This window comes from Pelobates fuscus, chromosome 11 (assembly GCF_036172605.1).
Source record: "Pelobates fuscus isolate aPelFus1 chromosome 11, aPelFus1.pri, whole genome shotgun sequence".
Classification (NCBI taxonomy): Eukaryota; Metazoa; Chordata; class Amphibia; order Anura; family Pelobatidae; genus Pelobates; species Pelobates fuscus.
The window spans coordinates 103075838-103095099 of NC_086327.1; the positions used below are offsets into that span (position 1 = coordinate 103075838).

At 39.3% G+C, this 19262-nt stretch overlaps 1 protein-coding gene across 2 annotated transcripts in view; it reads left to right on the top strand.

Moving 5' to 3' along the window:
• LOC134577723 (cell division control protein 42 homolog) overlaps positions 1-19262 on the top strand; it is a 44315-nt gene that overhangs the window by 14676 nt on the left and 10377 nt on the right. For both annotated transcript variants that reach the window (XM_063436592.1, XM_063436591.1), the window contains exons 2-4: positions 14338-14490; positions 16610-16682; positions 19060-19169. In XM_063436592.1, the coding sequence (XP_063292662.1) occupies positions 14386-14490; positions 16610-16682; positions 19060-19169 (288 nt within the window). In that variant the 5' untranslated portion in view covers positions 14338-14385. The remainder of the gene's footprint in view (positions 1-14337; positions 14491-16609; positions 16683-19059; positions 19170-19262) is intronic.

Consider the following 19262-nt stretch of genomic DNA (forward strand, 5'->3'; position numbering starts at 1 on the left):
GAGGATTAATAATGAAGGCAGAAGGAACAATGATGTATCCTTTAGCGCTGCTATTTTTTTATGTGGGGGGCATGAAAAATATATGCAGTGGCAGTTATTGGTTCTTCTTTTATTGCAGACACCAGACAAATGCTGCAATCCATAGGCATAATGTTGTTTTCTGATGCAGTAAGGTAGACGATTAATTTGCTGTCATCTGTTGAAAATGGCATGGTTTTTAACTTTGTCTGTTATGTCCATAGAGCATGTTTTCTACAACTAATATATTAAACCTTTTATGACAGTTTCTTCAATTTACAAGTACGTCCCGTTGTCATGACATTACCGTATGTAAGGAATGGTCCCCTTTTATCAACCACAGGAAGATGAAATGCTGAGCCTAAAATGAATTGAGCCTGCAGTTTAAGAAATTGATACGGCAGCTAGAGCACGACCTATAGAGCAATCTCCCCAATATGTGTGTGTATCTCTCTCTCTTTGGTATATTCTGTAGACTTACTATCAGTCTATGGATGTGCAATATTATTGCAGTATCCTCCTATTACATCTAAAACATTTACTAACCAGATGACACATGTAATTGAAACCTGATTTGTATTTGAGGGGATAATGCAACAAAGGAACAAATAAGAATAGCAGCTTAGAAAAAGACAATGTGCTGACATGCAGAACCTCCATGTTAAAATAGGGGAGGAGCCTATGTTTTCATTCACTTCCCATAATGAAAGGTTTGACACTTGCCAGTCTCTATTAAGCCCTAGCTCTGCTTCTGGTCTCTGCTGGGATGGTAAAGCAGAAGGTCATAAATCCCTATTAACATAGCAGCTTCTACCAAGCTGAATAAATTCACAATTTAGTAAGAGTTGGCAAGCTATTGCTGAAGTGTGAACTTCTGTTTTATCACACCAGCTCAGAATAGAAGAACTGTGGGCGCTTGACATAGATGGGTAAATGTCAAACTGTTCTGGACTGGATCTGCTGTTCACTGTCAAATGATGCCAGGGGACTCCTAGCACCATAATCACTGCAGTGGACTGTAGTAGTTACAGAGTTTAGGGCAGGCTTCCCCAAACTCCGGCCCCCCAGATGTTGCTGAACTACATCTCCCATGATTCTCAGCCTATTCCATTCATAGAATCATGGGAGTTGTAGTTCAGCAACATCTGGAGGGCCGGAGTTTGGGGAAGCCTGGTTTAGGGTGTCCCTCTGAAATTTTTCACTATTCACATGCACCTTTCCTCTGATAGAAATATGACTGGCTGTATATCTATAACACTAAACAGCTAATCTAAAATACTCTAAAATCCTGAAGTAGAGTTGAATTCTTAACTTTTTTTTTCTTTTTTGTCACTTCTTCTGTCCTGTGTATGGGTTTCATGTGTTGATTGTTGCCCCAAGATCTGTGAATCAGACTAAAATAATCTGTTTACAGTAGATAGGCGTCTGATGTTTTGCTCAGTGGGTTCCCCACCTCCCCCTTCATAGTTTAGAATGTGTTCATGAAGTATATCCTGCAAAAGTTGCTGTCAATTGTGGAATAAGGGCCACCACTAACTGCCTCCTGCAACATTGTGGAGGCACAACATTGAGTCCTTGCAAAGAAATGTATTTCTGTGCAGTGTCAAAACCATTGCTATAGTAAAGGAGTGGGATAAGTGGGTCTTTATTTACACGGGAATGCATATAATAAAAAGGGTCAGAAGGTAATCATTGGTCTTCTACTCAAAACACTTTAGTCAGTCTATTTCACATCCATAGACTGACAGCTGAGTGTCGGTCTTTTTGTGAAATAAGAAAAGTGCAGCTTTCAATCGAAATTGGCACTTTTTACTTTTGGGGTAAAAAATATAAAAATCATTTTTATTTTTATATGCATTATAAATGCAATACAGTTAAAGGGATATACTTTAGGCACCAAAACAACTTCTATCATTGTGCCATTTAGGAGATGTTACTTTTTTTTTTTAATACAGGCTTTGTCACACCTCCTTATATGCGAGTCACACAGCTTTCCTAAAAACTTTCTGTAAAGAGGGGAGTGATGTTTTAAGCTTTTTTTTTTTTTTTCTGTTTCGTCTGTTTAATTTAGAATTTCTCATGTTGGATAATAACCTGCAGGAGCCTCCTGTGTGTGTTTAAAGGCCAATTTACAGAGCAGGATATAAAACATTCTAAAGTAAGATCTGACTGAAAATGAAACCTTTTTTTTGTTTTCCATATCAGTCATGGAAGGTTTGGCTAGAGCTGCATAGATGGAAATTAGTGGTTTAATTCCATAATGGCAGAGAATTGAGCAGTGAGACTTCAGGGGCAGGATGTACCAAAACTGCGAGCTAGTTGGACCCCTCTTGCATGGGGGAAATACTCTTACCTCACTATCTCCTGCAATGCAGGGAATTAATCAACAAGATCTTATCAGATCTGATAAGACCTTATCAGAGTGGAATGTCGTTATCTATAAACTGACAAACTTGTGCACTGTTTAGTGAACTAGCCTATGTTAAGCTTTTAGCAGAGCCACATTTTACAGTTTTGCTTGCGCATGTAGACCGGGCAACGCAATGGATAAAGTTGCCAAAGCCAGCCCATAAAACAGTATTGGCAAGTGGAGTAAAAAAAAAAAAAGGTAAATTATCTGAACGGGCAGTGTTTTGAGATGAAACAATGCACAAAGTGGGTCGATGTACCCTGACCAATTTAGCAAGCTGAAGTGATTATTGTGCTCAGAGTAACCCTTTAACAAAAATATGCTGTGTACAGTCTTTTACCACTCTCTATATATTCACTATGATTAGCATTTTAAAATGTATGCTACTGTGCTCGCTAATTCCATTATAAAGCCATGCAGTTATCGGGTGCACCTAGTATTGCACTGTGCTCTTCTAGTGTTATAAATGTGACCTAAGACATGTTAATTTAGAATCTGGGTTTTCCAAACTTTGGACATCCAGATATTGCTGAACTACAACTTTATAAATTTCTTAAAAACGACAAAAAAAAATTAAATATACCATTTGATACAAGTATTGAGTCCCTTTGCTATGATACTTGAAAAGATCTTTCTACACTTTGGTTGGAGTACACCTGTTGAAAATTTTGACTTGACATGATTTGGATTATAGATTTGTGATCTCATTACTGTAAATAATTAAGTGTTCTTGCATAGCAAGACCACTTAATGTTATCTTACATATATATTATTCTTAACCCCTTAAGGACCACACTTCTGGAATAAAAGGGAATTATGACATGTCACACATGTCATGTGTCCTTAAGGGGTTAAGTGTTCTTGCATAGCAAGACCACTTAAGGTTATCTCACATATATATTATTATTCTTATTATAGCCAAATTTACCACCCTAACTTCTCCCACAGTTTTTACACTACATAGACAGTAATATACCGAAACGTGCGGATTGTTTCCGATTGGAGTGCTATTACTTTGTGGAACGTTTCGCCGAATGGTTCACGGAATATCGTCGTTCTTGTGGCGAAATTGGTCCCATAGGAATGAATGGCAAAATGTTAAAAACTAGAGTGGGAGCTGGAAAATCAGGACATGATTTCTAAACTGCCACCACTCCCTCATTTTCAAGCCCACCTAGACAAATCTTATATCAAAACGTTCAGCTATCCCTGCTGCCACTAGAAATGTCCACGGCTAAGCCATAGTCCTGATAGTTTTCACAATATGACCATTTGTTTGCAACTAACGCCATTCATTGAAACTCCACTCTAGCCAGCTCAAATTTGAAGGGCAATTTCTAAACTGCGACTGTACCTTAATTGACATACTATGCATCAAAATGTAGGTCTGGGTCTTGTGATTCTCACAATATAAAGCTCTTTGCTGTAGGATTTATAGTTTTTAAAATAAGATGGCAACTGCCAAAATACTCTAACCTGTGCCAGGCTGGAGCAGCAAGTTATGTCATAAACAGGGCCTTTTGTATACTTGCTAATGTTTTATAAATGTATGTTTTAATGTAACTGTGAAGCACTTTGGGCAACAACGTTGCAATTAAATGTGCTATATAAATAAATAAGTTACTCCGCCCACTCCAGTTGTAGACTACTGGTGGAGGCAAGAACACTTCACACAATTTCCCCAGAAATTGTAGCTTTTCTAGTTATCAAAGCAATAACTAAACTGAGGTCTAAGGCGCTGCCAGAAAAGCTCAGAAATCTGGATGAGACTTCCAAATTTCTTTGATTTAAAAGGACGTTACAGGCACCCAGACCACTTCAGCTCATTAAAGTGTTCTGATGCAATATCCCATGTCCCTTAACCCTACAGTGGTAATTATGCAGTTTCTGAGAAACTGCAATAATTTCCTCTCGGGGTTAACTCCACCCACCTCTAGTGGCGTCTGCCTGACTCGGCACGAGGGACAAACGCTGGATTCGGGTAAGTGAATGAAAGGGTTTTAACTCCTTCATCGCCACGGGAGGGGGTGGGTAATGGGCGGGCAAAGGAGGGGACACTGTCGGAACCTATAGTGCCTTCAATTCAACCAAATTCTTTTGAACAACCAGAACTCTTCCAAGAGCTGGTTGCTCTGCCATATTGAGCAATTGGAAATAAGCGCATTGGTAAGATAGATGACCAAGAAACCAGGAGTCACTCTTGGTCAGCTCCAGAGATTTAATGAGATTGATGTCCTTCCGCAAATGTCTTCCGTCATTGTAACACTCCACTGATCTTAGCCTTTATGGCAGGCTTGCCAGATGAGTCTCTCCTCACTGCAAGACACATTTAAACCCACTTGGATTTTGCAAAATAAAGCATCTAAAGGGCTTGAAATACAAGATTCTCTGGTCTGGTGAAAAGTAATATGAACTGTTTTACATCAATTCAAACCATCATGTCTGGTGGAACCTGCTCATCACCTGCACAGTACCATTCTAGCAGTGACGCATGGTGGTGGTAGCATCCTGTTTTGCAGTGTTTTTCAACGGCAGGGACTGGGAGACTGGTCAGACCTTAGGAAAAGCTGAGTGCAGCAAAATACAGAGATATTCTAAGTAAACACTTGGTCCTGAGTGCTCAGGAACTCAAACTGAGATAAAAATTCACTTGCCAACAAGGACACTGCCAAGACAATGCAAGAGTGTCTTAGGGACAAGACTGTGAATGTACTTGAGTAGCCCAGCCAAACACTCTCTTAAACCCAATCGATATCTGAAAATTGCTATTCACCAACTGTCCCTATCCAACCCGTGAGAACTTGAAAGAAAGAGAAATAATGAGCGAAACGGCACAAATCCAGGTGTTCAAACTTGTCACATTATACCCAAAAAGACTTGAGACTGTAATTGCTGCTACAGGTGCTTCAACTAAGTACTGAGTTTAAGGGTCTGAATACTTATGTCAGTGAGATTTCATTTTTTCCTGTTTAATGGATTTGCATTGCTGTCAACAACCCACCCCTCTCCCCCTTGTCATTAAGGGGTATTATTAAGTGTGGATTGAAATTAAAAGAAAAAAATACAGCTGTTACATTAAAAAAAAAAGTATTTCAAAATACTTTCTGAATGCATTGTATCTATTTATGTATTTAAAGCTCCCATTCTGCAATTGACTTCTGAATTTTGTCCTACTTGGACATGATTATTTTGCTGACCCCCTTAACCAGGGGTCTGCAACCTTTAAGACAAAAAGAGCCACTTGGACCAGTTTCCGAAGAAAAAAAAAAAACTGGGAGCCGCAAAACCATTGCGACATTTAAAACAAATATAACACTGCATATATTGTTTCTTACCTTAATGCCATAGAAAATTAATCAGGGCCCCAGTCTACTATAAATCATAATCAGTGCCTGATATAAATAATAATTAATAATGAGGGCCCAATGTCATCCTCGTCATTATAAAAAGAACTTTGTTGTCACTTTTTTTTCCTTCTGATTGCTTAAAAAGATGACAACAAAGTATTAGTAACCCAGCTACTAAGGATTATGGCTGCGCTATGCTCAGTTACCCTTTATGTATTATGGTCACAATTGTCCACAAAAGCTGGTTATGCGTAACACATTTAATTTCATTATTATGACTGATCATACAGTTTACTACAGCAGATTTCAAGTAGTATCTATTAACAAGTATTAACATGCCTCCTAACATTTCAAATGGACAAAGGAATACTTGAAGAACAATATATCTTATTTATACAGACCGATTTCTAACCACATTTATTGTAGTTTAAAGACACATTACTGGGAGTATTATTGCTGTGGAGCTCCGTTATACACTCAGACACATTACTGGGAGTATTATTGCTGTGGAGCTCTGTTATACACTCAGACACATTACTGGGAGTATTATTGCTGTGGAGCTCTGTTACACACTTAGACACATTACTGGGAGTATTATTGCTGTGGAGCTCTGTTATACACTCAGACACATTACTGGGAGTATTATTGCTGTGGAGCTCTGTTATACACTCAGACACATTACTGGGAGTATTATTGCGGTGGAGCTCCGTTATACACATTACTGGGAGTATTATTACTGTGGAGCTCTGTTATAAACTCAGGCACATTACTGGGAGTATTATTGTGGTGGAGCTCTGTTATAAACTCAGGCACATTACTGGGAGTATTATTGTGGTGGAGCTCCGTTATATACTCAGACACATTACTGGGAGTATTATTACTGTGGAGCTCTGTTACAAACTCTGACACATTACTGGGAGTATTATTGCGGTGGAGCTGTGCTGTAGACTCAGACACATTTATTGTAGTTTAAAGACATACTACTGTCAGTATTATTTTGGTGGAGCTCTGCTGTAGACTCACCAACAAAATGGAGCTCCTAGAAAAGAGGGGCAATGATGATAGAAATGAGTGACAAAGGAATTTGGGAAATAGGGACTTCTCCTCCTAAATAGGAATACTTGGGATTTATGTTTTATTATATGATATAAATTACACTTTAAAAAAAAAAAAAAAAATACATTGTACACTAGTGGCACATTAAATTGGATAAAAATGTCTTTAAGTTCTGTCTGTGTAAGTGTGTGGGCCGGGCTCACCCCCCCCCCCCCCCCCCCCGCCCCGCCCCCGAGGCATCACTTCACTTACCTCACACTGGTGCCTGGCACGCTGCTGCTGCTGCTGCTGCTGACGGGAGTCTGGACGGATGTCATCTTCCTCCTCGCAGTCGTAGACCTGCATGCGCGCCGCTGCCCTCCGATCTGACAGCGGGCGGGAAGGAGACGTCAGGACGGTGCGTAACTACAGCGCCCGCCACAGTGGGGAGTGTCAGGGCGCACAATGCGCCTCCTCCCCTCCCTAGTATCCGCCCCGGAGCCGCGGCAAAGGTTCAAAAGAGCCACATGCGGCTCCGGAGCCGCGGGTTGCCGACCCCTGCCCTTAACCAATGAATTTTATCTAAGCACAGTGAAATTGGTGTCTGTAATTTAGCAGTAAGCATTTTCACATTATGATCTCAGAAAAAGAGGCTTGACTACAGGTTACTGAGGTTAGTGTCAAACTGTTTGCAAATGGTCTGATCCTTAGTATGGGAATGCCTGGGGACTTATGGCACTATAAACACTACACTGCACTGTGTAGCTCTATGACAACTTGTTCTGACTCCTAAAAATATTAAACCACCTTTGTACCGGTAAATAATTTATACATGAAAATAGTAAATCTTTGTGCTTTTTTTTTTTTCCCCTGTGTTTTTTTAATTTTCTTTAAGCCTGTGTACATTGGTGTTTGAATCATTGCATTTCTGTCTGTGCCAATATCTTAATACATGGTCTGCTAATGTCTAGTACTATTATTTTTTTTTTTTTTTTTTTTCAAAGCAGTTGTTTTTAGCTATTATTTAGGGTGTTCAGAGATGTAGTCGGAAGTATGACAGTGTTGCTGTCATAGTCACAGGAAGTGGTGGTTCTGTCATCATGAGAGGAAGTGGTCACAGGAAATGTATGAATCTTCTCATTTTCATTCCCCCATTGTAGAGAAATAAGAACTCATCTTTTCAAATAATTATCCAAAGTGTATGTTACGTGACGTTTCTTTTGAAACCGTTTAATTTACATTTTCTAACTTTTTCCGTAAGTTACCTAGAAATAAAATATTACTCATTTGTATCTGAAAATGCCTGCATTTTAATTGTATACGTCACACAATCAAAACAATGTACACAGGTAGCCACAGCAAAACTGCATATTTATTTTAATTATTTCTGTGTTGCGATAAAACCAAAGCATCCATTCCTTCCTCATATTTAAAGTGCAACCATCCTTGGGCACTGACACTGAATTGTTTATATATGTATATATTTATATATGTGTAATTTTACTATATAATTTTTTTCAATTATCCACCTGGTTTTATATCTTGGTCTCTCAGGCACATGTGGTCCTTCTGATATAAACAGAAGACCCCAAAGCTTTAGCAAATTAATTTGAAAATGGTTTGCCTCCTTACCATGGTATGACGCCATGGGATTCTAACAACACAACCACTAATGCACCCTTTAAGATTGGGTAGAAAACAACAAATTGAGAGGCAGTGAAACATCCAAGTTAAGCCACATTTTCAAAATTAAGCAAATGGTGCCTACAGCTTGTTGTAGCATGTTGTAATTTGGAATCTTCAGGCCCCCAGGAAGAGATTTATTTAAGGCGAAATGCCTGCAAGTTCCAGTACTGCTCCTCCTTGATAATGGCAGACTGATCATACCTGCTTTCAAAAATACAAAATATCAATAAATACAAAGAGTAAAATAAAATTGCTTGTACTAGTGTTAAATACCCTAACCACTAAGTATATTCCAAAACCCAATATCGGGAAAACTGATTTATTTTCCTTTTAATCTCCACAGCATGTATATTACCCTTAAATGCTTGATATGTGAGCATTATGTGACTTACTACCTCTGGTGTTCTAAACCTGGCTGGAGGATTGCTTCCGGGGTTTTTAATGCTATATAAACATGCACTGCTGCAAACATTTAATTTCTTTTAGCCACTTTTTTTTTTTTTTTTTTTTATTGTCTGTATTATCTAAATATTTTTGTCCATATACTGATTTTTTTTTTAATACTTCTGTATTTGCTTGTTTTTCAAGGCCTCTATTCCACCTCCAACTGCTTTAATTTGCCAAGCAGCATTAAGTATCTAATTAGTATTCAAATTAAGGATGTTTGTTAGAAAGAAATCTGCATGATTATAATTTATGTAAGTGTGCCAATTAATTATGATACAGTGGCATGCTAAATTTATAAATGCCAATATTATTAACTACCAAATGTCCATATTGTATTCAGTGTCCCCTGCTGTTCATTTTACTAAATCCCTGCACTTGTAACCAGAGCTGAATTAGTATTTTTCGTATTGAAGTCTGTGGATGTCACATTTAATCGTTCCTAAATGTAAAAATGCTTATTTTATTTTTTTTTGCTCATATACTTGTCTTCAGTTCAGTTTACCCATAATTCCCTTCGCCAGAGATAAACTGACTTGTCCACAAACAATGCAGTGCTAAAGTTAGTAATCGCTGCTTTGTGAAACAAGTTAAGGTTGTATGTGAAACGCCTATAAAACATTTGCAGGGCAAGCCTGTACATACACTGTAAGTGATGTCTCATAAGTATAACTTAAAGAGGAAGCTAAGTCAGGGGATAGTTTAAAGTGCTGAATATTTTAAAATATGTTAAGAGAACAGGTATGAGCCGGACATGGGTTTCTTGCACCATAACCGCTACTAAAAATCTTTAGTGACTGTGCGCTGTACTTCTCACTGCTCCTGTAACATGCTGACATGGTTGATATCATTGATAAAGATCAATTAGTGGTCAGTAGGACTTAAAGGAGCACTATAGGGTCAGGAACACAAACATACTTCTGACCCTATAGTATTAAAACCACCATTCCACCTCCCCAACCACCATTCCCCCTTAGGCAAGGTTAGAACATGTCTTATTTCCAACTCTCCACAGGTCTGCAGGTGCTGACTCCACCCAATCCACCTCTTTGGCTGACATCATTCACAGGGAAAGCATTAGTTTGGCTGATATTGGCTAGGGCTTTTTGGTCCCACCCCCGTGACAATCGGCTTCTCCTCATAGAGGTGCATTGAATCAATGTATTTCTATGGGGAAAGTTCAGCCGTTGAACGTCGGCAGCACTGCCCCAGGAAGTACCTCTAGTAGCCATCTGAGGAGTGGCCAGTGAAGGTATCCCTAGGCTGTAATGTAAACACTGCATTTTCTCTGAAAAGACAGTGTTTACATTAAAAATACTGAAGGGACTGATTATACTGACCAGAACAAATACAATAAACTGTAACTATTCTGGTGACAATAGGGTCCCTTTAACCCCTTAAGGACCAAACTTCTGGGGAAAAAAAGGGAATCATGACATGTCACACATGTCATGTGTCCTTAAGGGGTTAAGTCTATTGCTGAGATAAATATGCAATAAGCGTGAAAGTCCCTGTGTGAGGGATTTTATTCATTTCCTGTTTCTCCTGCAATCTGTGCAGCATTCTCTATTGATTTACTTTATTTGATCGCCACACTTGGCAAACAGAACAGTTATGTTACAGCTATTAAGAAGTTAGCTTTTTTTCTACCCTTAGATTAGTTAAAAAAAAAAAAAAAAAAAAAAAACTTGAAATGGTGGTAATTGTGTAACTTGTGTCTGTTTTAAATTCGGACACTTGTAACAGAACTTGAATAGCTACATGAAAGGGATATATATTTCTTGGAGGAGCAGTTTCTTCTTAGGGGCGGGAACGGAGACTAGTCCCACTTTAGACAACCAAACACACCCTAAGTAGTTTCCTTCGTTTGCACTTTTGTTAAATCTTGCTATTCTGGGCCCTGTAATCATAACCACATGGTTTTTCTGTACTTATTTCTTTTTTTCTTTCTTCTGGAGGAAATGTATAGCATTAAGAACTGCACTCGATTTTACATTACTTGCTATGATTTAACAATCTCTTTCTTGACCGTCTTAATCAGATTATTTTATTATAAGGCATGTTCCAGTCACCAAAGGTGCAAGAATATTGCTCATAGAGCATCATAAAAAAAAAAACCCCAGAAGGAATTGTTTCATCTTGGCATTCAGACGTCTAATTTAATTGTTACTTAATCAAATACATCTAGTTCAACTGTACGATTCTTAAAAGCTGTAACTGAGGTGGTTTATTTTTACCAGAGAGAGAAGGTGATGTTTAATCACTAGAGTCCATTGCTTTATTTGTAGAAGAAATTGATATTGTTCTTTGCTCGGGAAAATGACTTTGACACACTCGTTCTAGTATGACTTGAAAATAAATGGTGATGCTATTTTTAAGTGATAGAGCAATAGAATTTCTGCATACCCAATAGCTAATTAAAATCTAGCTGTGGATTTATTGTTGTTGCCCCCTTAAAGCCCAGCACTGATTAAAATGCCTTGGGGCTCTGAGGGGTCTCTCAATCACCAGATCCAGTAACGGAATCTCTGTGTGGATGAACCTGATCGCTCAGTTGCAGTGTTCTCTGTGGATTTCAAGGGCTATATGCAGTTCTGACTTTCAGCACTGCATGCAGCTCATCAAAAAGTCTACGGCCACTAAAATAGCCCCAGCTGACAGTGGAGCCCCAAGTATCTATTGATACCTGGGCTTCCTGGAGTGAGCAGGAATCTAACCTTGCTCATATTGCATTGCTGTCTATGGGTATTTAAATTCCAATTGAAAGAGCTGCATGCAGCTCTCAATCAATCTAATTTCCGAATGCAGGTTACTTATCAGTCTGTGGTCACTAAAAATGTATCCAGCTGACAGAGGGGAGCACCAGGTACAACAACGGGATTAAAGCCACAATTTAATTTCCTGATTGCTGCGCTCACTTTGAGCTCTGCAGACAGAGCATAGGTCTTTCTGTGGTCACTAATCTTTCCCCAGGGATACTTGGGGTTCCTTGGTATCGGCAAGGATTTAACCACTGTTTGTATTTTACTGCATTACGGTCTATGCCATCACTGGTCATTAAAGCCCTGCACTGCATGACTGCATAGACTGTCTTGTGCACCATAAGTGGTTAAATTGTTTATTATTATTGGCATTTATATAGTCATGGGGAAATTTGACAGTAAATGAGACCATTACAAAATGTTACAGGAACAGTAGATTGAGGACCCTGCTCAAATGAGCTTAAAATCTTGAGTGCAAGCAGTAGTAGTCTGTTTTAGGAGCCATGGCTGTTGCAAAGTTGGCATTATCTTTACATAATTCTTGGGTGCAAACCACTGACAACTCGAGTAGCTTTTCTTTGTGTTCCTTTGTTGCTATGTTCATTATGTGCTGTAAAATGCTAACAAATGCAAAACCCATCAAGGCTTTGTTTCTGTCCTGTTGCCGTGTGTATATACATAGTTATAGTATTTCTGTTCTGCCTAGCAACTGTCAAATGAGAGGTGAGCTGAATGGACTGCCATGCAATGAGCATTCCATAAAATTCTCACATTTGATGTAAATTCAGCAGTCAGCTAATATAGTTGTCTCTAGTAAAGGGATAAATCGGCAACCCAATCTACGCGTCGGTTACAAAAATGTACTTCTCCTGACACAACATAACCGATTGTGGCCCCTTCCTAATGCCATGGACTTTGGCATGGCAATACACACACTCCCCAAATAAAGCAGATCCGGAAACAATATCCAATTTACCTATATTTTTTCCCCCTTTATTTGGATTTCATTTGAGAACAAAAATGAATTTTCTGAATAACTTTTCCATCCCCATAGTTTGTGTTTGTTGGCTGTGTGTAGTGGTTGAGGTGTGTGTGTGTGTGTGTGTGTGTGCGCGCGCTGGTTATGTATAGTGGTTGTAGTGTATGCATGTGGTGCATGCTGGGCATCTGCAGTGTGTGTGGATCTCCATTGTTTTGTCAACCCCTTCCTACTTAGTTTGTAGCTGGGAGGGGGGGCTATTGTTCCATGTGGTCAATTGGAGGAGCGTGTAGTCTGCACCACCCCTTTATTCCCTGAGTCAGAGTACAACTGCCAGGCTTTCCAGGCTGTGCTCATAGCGATCCATGATCTCAGCAAATACAATGCTTTCCAATTGGAAATCATTGAGAGGCTAGTGTGTATGTGCGGCAGAATGCCACGCTGCACCAGTCAGATTGTCTCGGAGACCATCTGATTAAAATAGCAGGGTTTTACTTGGCTATTTATGCAGAAGAGCCTCTGGTGGCTGTCAGCATGATAGCGACTAGAAGTATTGAAACGCTACACTATGAATATTTCCGTTCCTGTAGGATGGCAATGTTTGCAGTTCCAAAGTTAAAAACAAGAGGAACATGTGATCCAGACCACTTCATTGAGATGAAGTGGCCTTCGTGCCTATAATTTCCCAGGAAAGCCTAAAGTTAAGCTAATATAGATTTAGGCACACATACTTTGGTAATACGTTTCCAACTTTTGGTAAGCTTAACAAAAAAGGTATGTGTTCACTATTTTTTCTAAATTACAGATTTGAATTAAATTAAATCTTTATGGTTTTTACATTAATCTACATTTGTAAGGATAAAACATCTTAATTTACCTGCTCAACTCCAACATTCTAGCGTGGCCTTTTACTCCTATCTGCTTTTTTTGCTGTTTGCTTTGGCCAAATATTTCAGTTGTCAGATTATGCTAAACTAATTGGAGCAAAAATGTTCACCTTGAATGTCACACATTTTTCTTTGATATTGCTTTTTTCTCTGAACGTTCCGAAAGGCAACTTACTGAAAACACAATAACATCTTAATAATCTTATTCAAAAAAGTATGTGCTGCTTACTGGCTGTAATTTTGAATAAACATTTTTTGATATAATTATACAAGAAGAAAGGTGTGAGATGTCTTGATTGCTATAGGGGCCATATTTTCCTATCATCAGAAGTATAAGGAGCTGTTTTGTTTTTTTTTGTTTTTTTTTGTTTTTTTTTTTTAAATTCTCAATCCTCTTCATTTAATTCCTCCATTAATTTACATTTAATGTAAAACCAGAAAATAGTACAAAACAAAGCTATGAACGTCCGTTTCTAGCCTGCTAGATTATACATCAGTTTCTTTGTTTCAGTTTCTTTGTGTGTTGCTTGGAACGTTTTGGTACTTATTTGTTATGATTCACATTTATATTGCGTCACTTTACATTGTAGAGTATTTACAGTTATTGAAAATGGCTATTTAGGTTTCAAGAAAGCCCTGTTCAAACGACCTTACAATCTTTGACTATCTAAACTGACATTACCACCGCTTTAACCAGCCAATATACATGTGAATCTGTAATTTGATTATAACAATTCTAAATAAAGTTTTGTTTTATTTTTTTGTCCAGGTCTGCATTAGACAAGCGTTGCTGACATAAACAACAAAAATAGCAGCCATGCAGACAATTAAGTGTGTGGTCGTTGGTGATGGTGCTGTTGGTAAAACGTGTCTCTTAATATCCTACACAACAAATAAATTTCCTTCGGAATACGTACCAACGGTAAGTGTCAAAGTCTGCATGTGGGTTACTATGTCAAGAAAGAATTGTGGGTTCATTTCAAAAGCTAATTTCAAGTGTCCAAGTCATGTTAATTCACGGATTACAATGACACTCGGTTTCATTTCAGTGGGTATGCTGTCTCGACTTACTAAGGATATAAGAAAGTCGCAAATGGTTCAAGAAGGCAGTACTAATAGTCCACTTGAACAAAGCTGTTACAGTAATTTTGGGAAAACACAGGATTTTGCAATCACTGTTACTGTTTTTTTAAAGGTGGAGAATTTAGAGTAAGGGCTCTGAGCAAGAAGCCTGTGGGGAGGCAAAATGTAGAGAAGAATCACACATAGTACAAATGCAAGATTTAATTAAGAGATACATTGCCTTGGGCAGGGTAATCCATGCGCAAATAAAAAGTTTGGAAGGGGAGGATTCAGAACCCCTATTAGAACTAGAGGGAAGAGGATGGTGTGGTGTGGTCACCCACTTCGTTCCACAACCATACTTTCAGGAGTAAGCAAATTAAACAAACTGTCTACAGAACCAGTTGTTAAGTGGTTCTGTATACATCAGTTTGTTTAATATGCTTACTCCTGAAAGTATGGTTGTGGAACGAAGTGGGTGACCACACCACACCATCCTCTTCCCTCTAGTTCTAATAGGGGTTCTGAATCCTCCCCTTCCAAACTTTTTATTTGCACATGGATTACCCTGCCCATGGCACTGTATCTCTTAATTAAATCTTGCATTGTATTATGTGTGATTCTTAAGGGGCCGTTCGTCTTTAAATGTGTGTTTAATAATTAGCATGCTTATTGTGCTGGTGTGCTACATGCTCATTGAAAGACATTGCATTCATAAGCATCTCAAGGAAAATTGTGAACTGTGAACATAAAGTGCCAACCTCCAACTGAACCTTGAATGTTAACATGTTGAATGTCCCTCTTAAAGTTGCAGTAAAGGCCCATTGCGAGTAAGCCATGCATAATATTAGGGCCGCTGTAATAGAGTAGTGTCCTTGTCAGTATGTCTGCCAACTCTCACCTTCTAAAACTGCATTTAAATGCTTATCTGTGATAGCTCACTTCTTTACTGAGACAGTAAGTTTCTAGTCTTCAAAGTAAATATTAAAGTTGGATTTTTCAGGATGTTGGGTAGTCCAATATCTTCACAATATGCACGCTGATGACACCCCGATACATCTCTCCTCCCCGGACTTCTCCCCTGCCGTCCTGCAACTTGTCACTGCTTGCCTATCTTCCATCTCTGACTGGATGTCCTCCCGCTTTCTGATACTCAATCTCTCTAAAACTGAGCTCCTTGTCTTTCTTCCTCCTAATACTGATCCTCCTCTTTCGCTCTCCCTTCAAATTACTGGTATCCACATAAGTCCATCTTTGCAAGCGTGCTGTCTTGGCGTCATACTTGATTCTGGCCTCACCTTTGAGACTCCCATCCAGTATGTTGCCAAATCCTATAGATTCCATCTTAAAAACATAGCCCGCATCTGCCCAATTCTTAAGCAAAATGCTTGTCCATGCTCTAGTAATTTCCCGCATGGATTATTGTAACCCTCTCCTAAATTGGTCTTTCCAAAAGCCTCATTGCCCCGCTACTAGTCTGTAATAAATGTTGCCGCCAGACTTATTTTTCTCTCTAGTCAGTCCACTCACACCTCACCCCTCTGTCAGTCCTTACATTGGCTTCCTGTTTCCTATAGGAGTCAATTCAAAGTGCTAACCCTATACCTATAAAGCACTGAACAATTCGTGCCCCTCTTATATCGCTTCACAGATCCATAGTTATGCCCTTTATCTGTCTCTCCGCTCTGCCCACCTCTTGTCCACAACTCGCACCTGTACAGCCAACTCACGCTTACAGGACTTCTCGCGGGCGACTCCCTGTCTGTGAAATAGCCTGCCTACCACCATTCGATTCTCCCCTAGTCTTCAATTGTTTTGAGAAGTGCCTTAAAACCTATCTCTTTAAGAAAGCTTATGGCCTCCCAGAGTAACCTCTACCTTACATACCTGTCTCTTGCTTTCTCCTAAAGGGCAGCACTCTACTCTCTCCTGTCTTATTTATATTATTTGTAAGCTTTTAACTGTAATCTCTCTTACAGGTATTCGATAACTATGCCGTAACAGTTATGATCGGTGGAGAACCATATACTTTAGGATTATTTGATACTGCAGGTATGTGTATATCAACCAGTTCACTTCAGATATTTGGATGCTCATGATAAATAAAACTCAACAACACTTGAATCCCTTTTGACATCATGCTAGTTTTGGATTTTCATTTTACATTTTCGTCAACAATTATTTATTTTAATGTTGGGTTTAAGGGGACATGCATAACTTGACAATTGGTTTTAAAACCACAAGCCAACACTTTTTTAAATAAACACACAAATCGAAATAAAGCAAGACTAATGTTGAAAACTATGTAATGTTCGTAAACTTTGTCACATTGCATTATTGGGAACTCCTCTCAGCTAGGGAAGTTTATTCGCGCCTTACTCCTTTAGCGGAGCTCCCTGTACCCAGTCTGGGTACTTTTGCCCAGGATCGCTTCCTAGCTGGAACCGGGGGAAAACTGCAGCTCTTTTGTCCCAGTCTCCGTGGCTTGACTGCGGTCCTTCCGTAGATTTTCCACCTGACAAGGCTACAGCTCTCCTTCCAGGCAGGTATCATCCCCTCTGCTTATTCCGCTGCAGCATTATTCCAGGCAGGTATCATCCCCTCTGCCTATTCCGCCGCAGTCTTTCTTCCAGGTAGGTATCCACCTCTCACACCTAGCTATCTTGATTTTATCCCAGGGCTAAAGGGAACATGCAGCCAGCTAACCAGTACAACTCCTCTGTGGCTGGGGTCCCTAAAAATTCACACAGGACACCGTTCCAAATGGAACTAACATACAAAACTTTTTTCCTTAGGACTGGCCCAAATGCTCATTACATGAAACTTATGGGGACAATTCAATAAAAATACTAATCGTCAAAACATATCAGAAAGCATACAGGGGATTATAATAACACAATATCATATCTACAAAGGGGTGGGAAAGTCAATAACCAACACAAAATATCACTCCTACCCGTAGAATTAGCAATATGAAAATCTACTTGAATTTGCAAATTAACCAACCTTGCTATTCAGGTAGTGCATATTGCTGTTGCTACCAATAGAGGGCACTTTACAGGCTCCATAGCCAAATCCACTAGTTGGTAACAAGCATCAGCAGGACAGGAGACCACAGAAAACAATTAACAATATACAAAAACATTGTAAACACCCTGCACCTATAATAAATACAGGGTGACTTAGGATTTAGGAACATTTGTCAAGTGTCCTTCTGCTCCCAGTGGTGGTGATAAGTCACAACTACCCTCTCTTCTCACCCTGTTAGGATGTTACAAGGTGAAGAAATCTTCAAACTGCACAAGTGTAAACTTGTCAGGCAAGCTAATGCACTTTCCCAGCATTCCTATGGGTAGGACACTGGTTAGATCAGTGTACTCCCTGGAGTGAGTGTGGAAAGCATAAGAAAGATGAAGCAGTTAAACATGGAAACAAAACATCATATTTACCTCCTTTTTTAAGAGTGAGGATATTGAATGAGACCGAAACCAGAAATGTGAGAACAGACAAAAGTTTAGAGGAACTCTGTAGGTTGTCCTTTGGTAAATCAACACTCTGTTCCCAAAATAGTTTTTGCTCACTTGTGCCATTACAGAAAGGACCAGTTCCAAGGCATATCAGACTGATCCGCCCATAAGAGCAGTCCAGAACTGAAATGCCAGCAAGCTCTCTGCACAAGAGTTACAGCAATCCCAGACGATCATTTTGGCCTTTTTTGGGCTTAGTCAGCAAGGTGTAGTCAAAACCCCTCTAGGCACAGGGTCCACGTCTGGATTACCCTTTCGAACTTGATGAGAGCACAGTTAATGCATTACAACAAAGATGGGGAATGTGAGAACTCTGAGAACAGACAAAAGCTTGGAGGAGCTCAGTTGCTTGCTCTTTGATAAATTTAAGGTCTCAACATTTTTCGAAAGTTTCTGCACACTTGTGCCATTACCGTTGTCTCAGGGATGCATGTCCCTTAAAGACATTTATTCTTGGCATATGATGGCACAGTACCCATAGGGATGTGCTTCCTTATGCTGGCCAATTAATCCTGTACTAAACTTAAAACAATTATCCCCTCCTACTCATGCCTTTAAATGCCGCTTGAAGAGGAGCAGTGCAATAAAGATGCTGGTACCTGCGAGGGACAGGTGCAAGTAAGTAATTTCACCCTTACCTGCCCCCCACAGCAACCGGACTACAAGCAACGTCTCATCGACGGTGACCGTGCCGCTTTAAGAAAGAAGGGGGGAGGGGGGAAGAGTGTCTTATTTTTTTGATGTGTGAGATCATGCAAGGTATATCACAGGATTTGCATCAGATATGCTTTCATATTTGCAGAGTACAGATCACTTTTTAGTTGTTTGTACTAACTCAATTTGCCCCATTTTATATGCATGTCTACTTAACTATATATTTCTATTCATATTTTTGTCCACAGGGCAGGAAGATTATGATAGATTACGACCTCTTAGCTATCCACAGACAGATGTGTTTCTTGTCTGTTTCTCCGTGGTCTCTCCATCTTCATTTGAAAATGTGAAAGAAAAGGTATAATTTTTGGATAAGAACTTCCAGTGCCTGTTTAGATTTGTAAGAGCATTATGGATGTAGTATATAACATCTGTGAGTGCTGAATGTTGC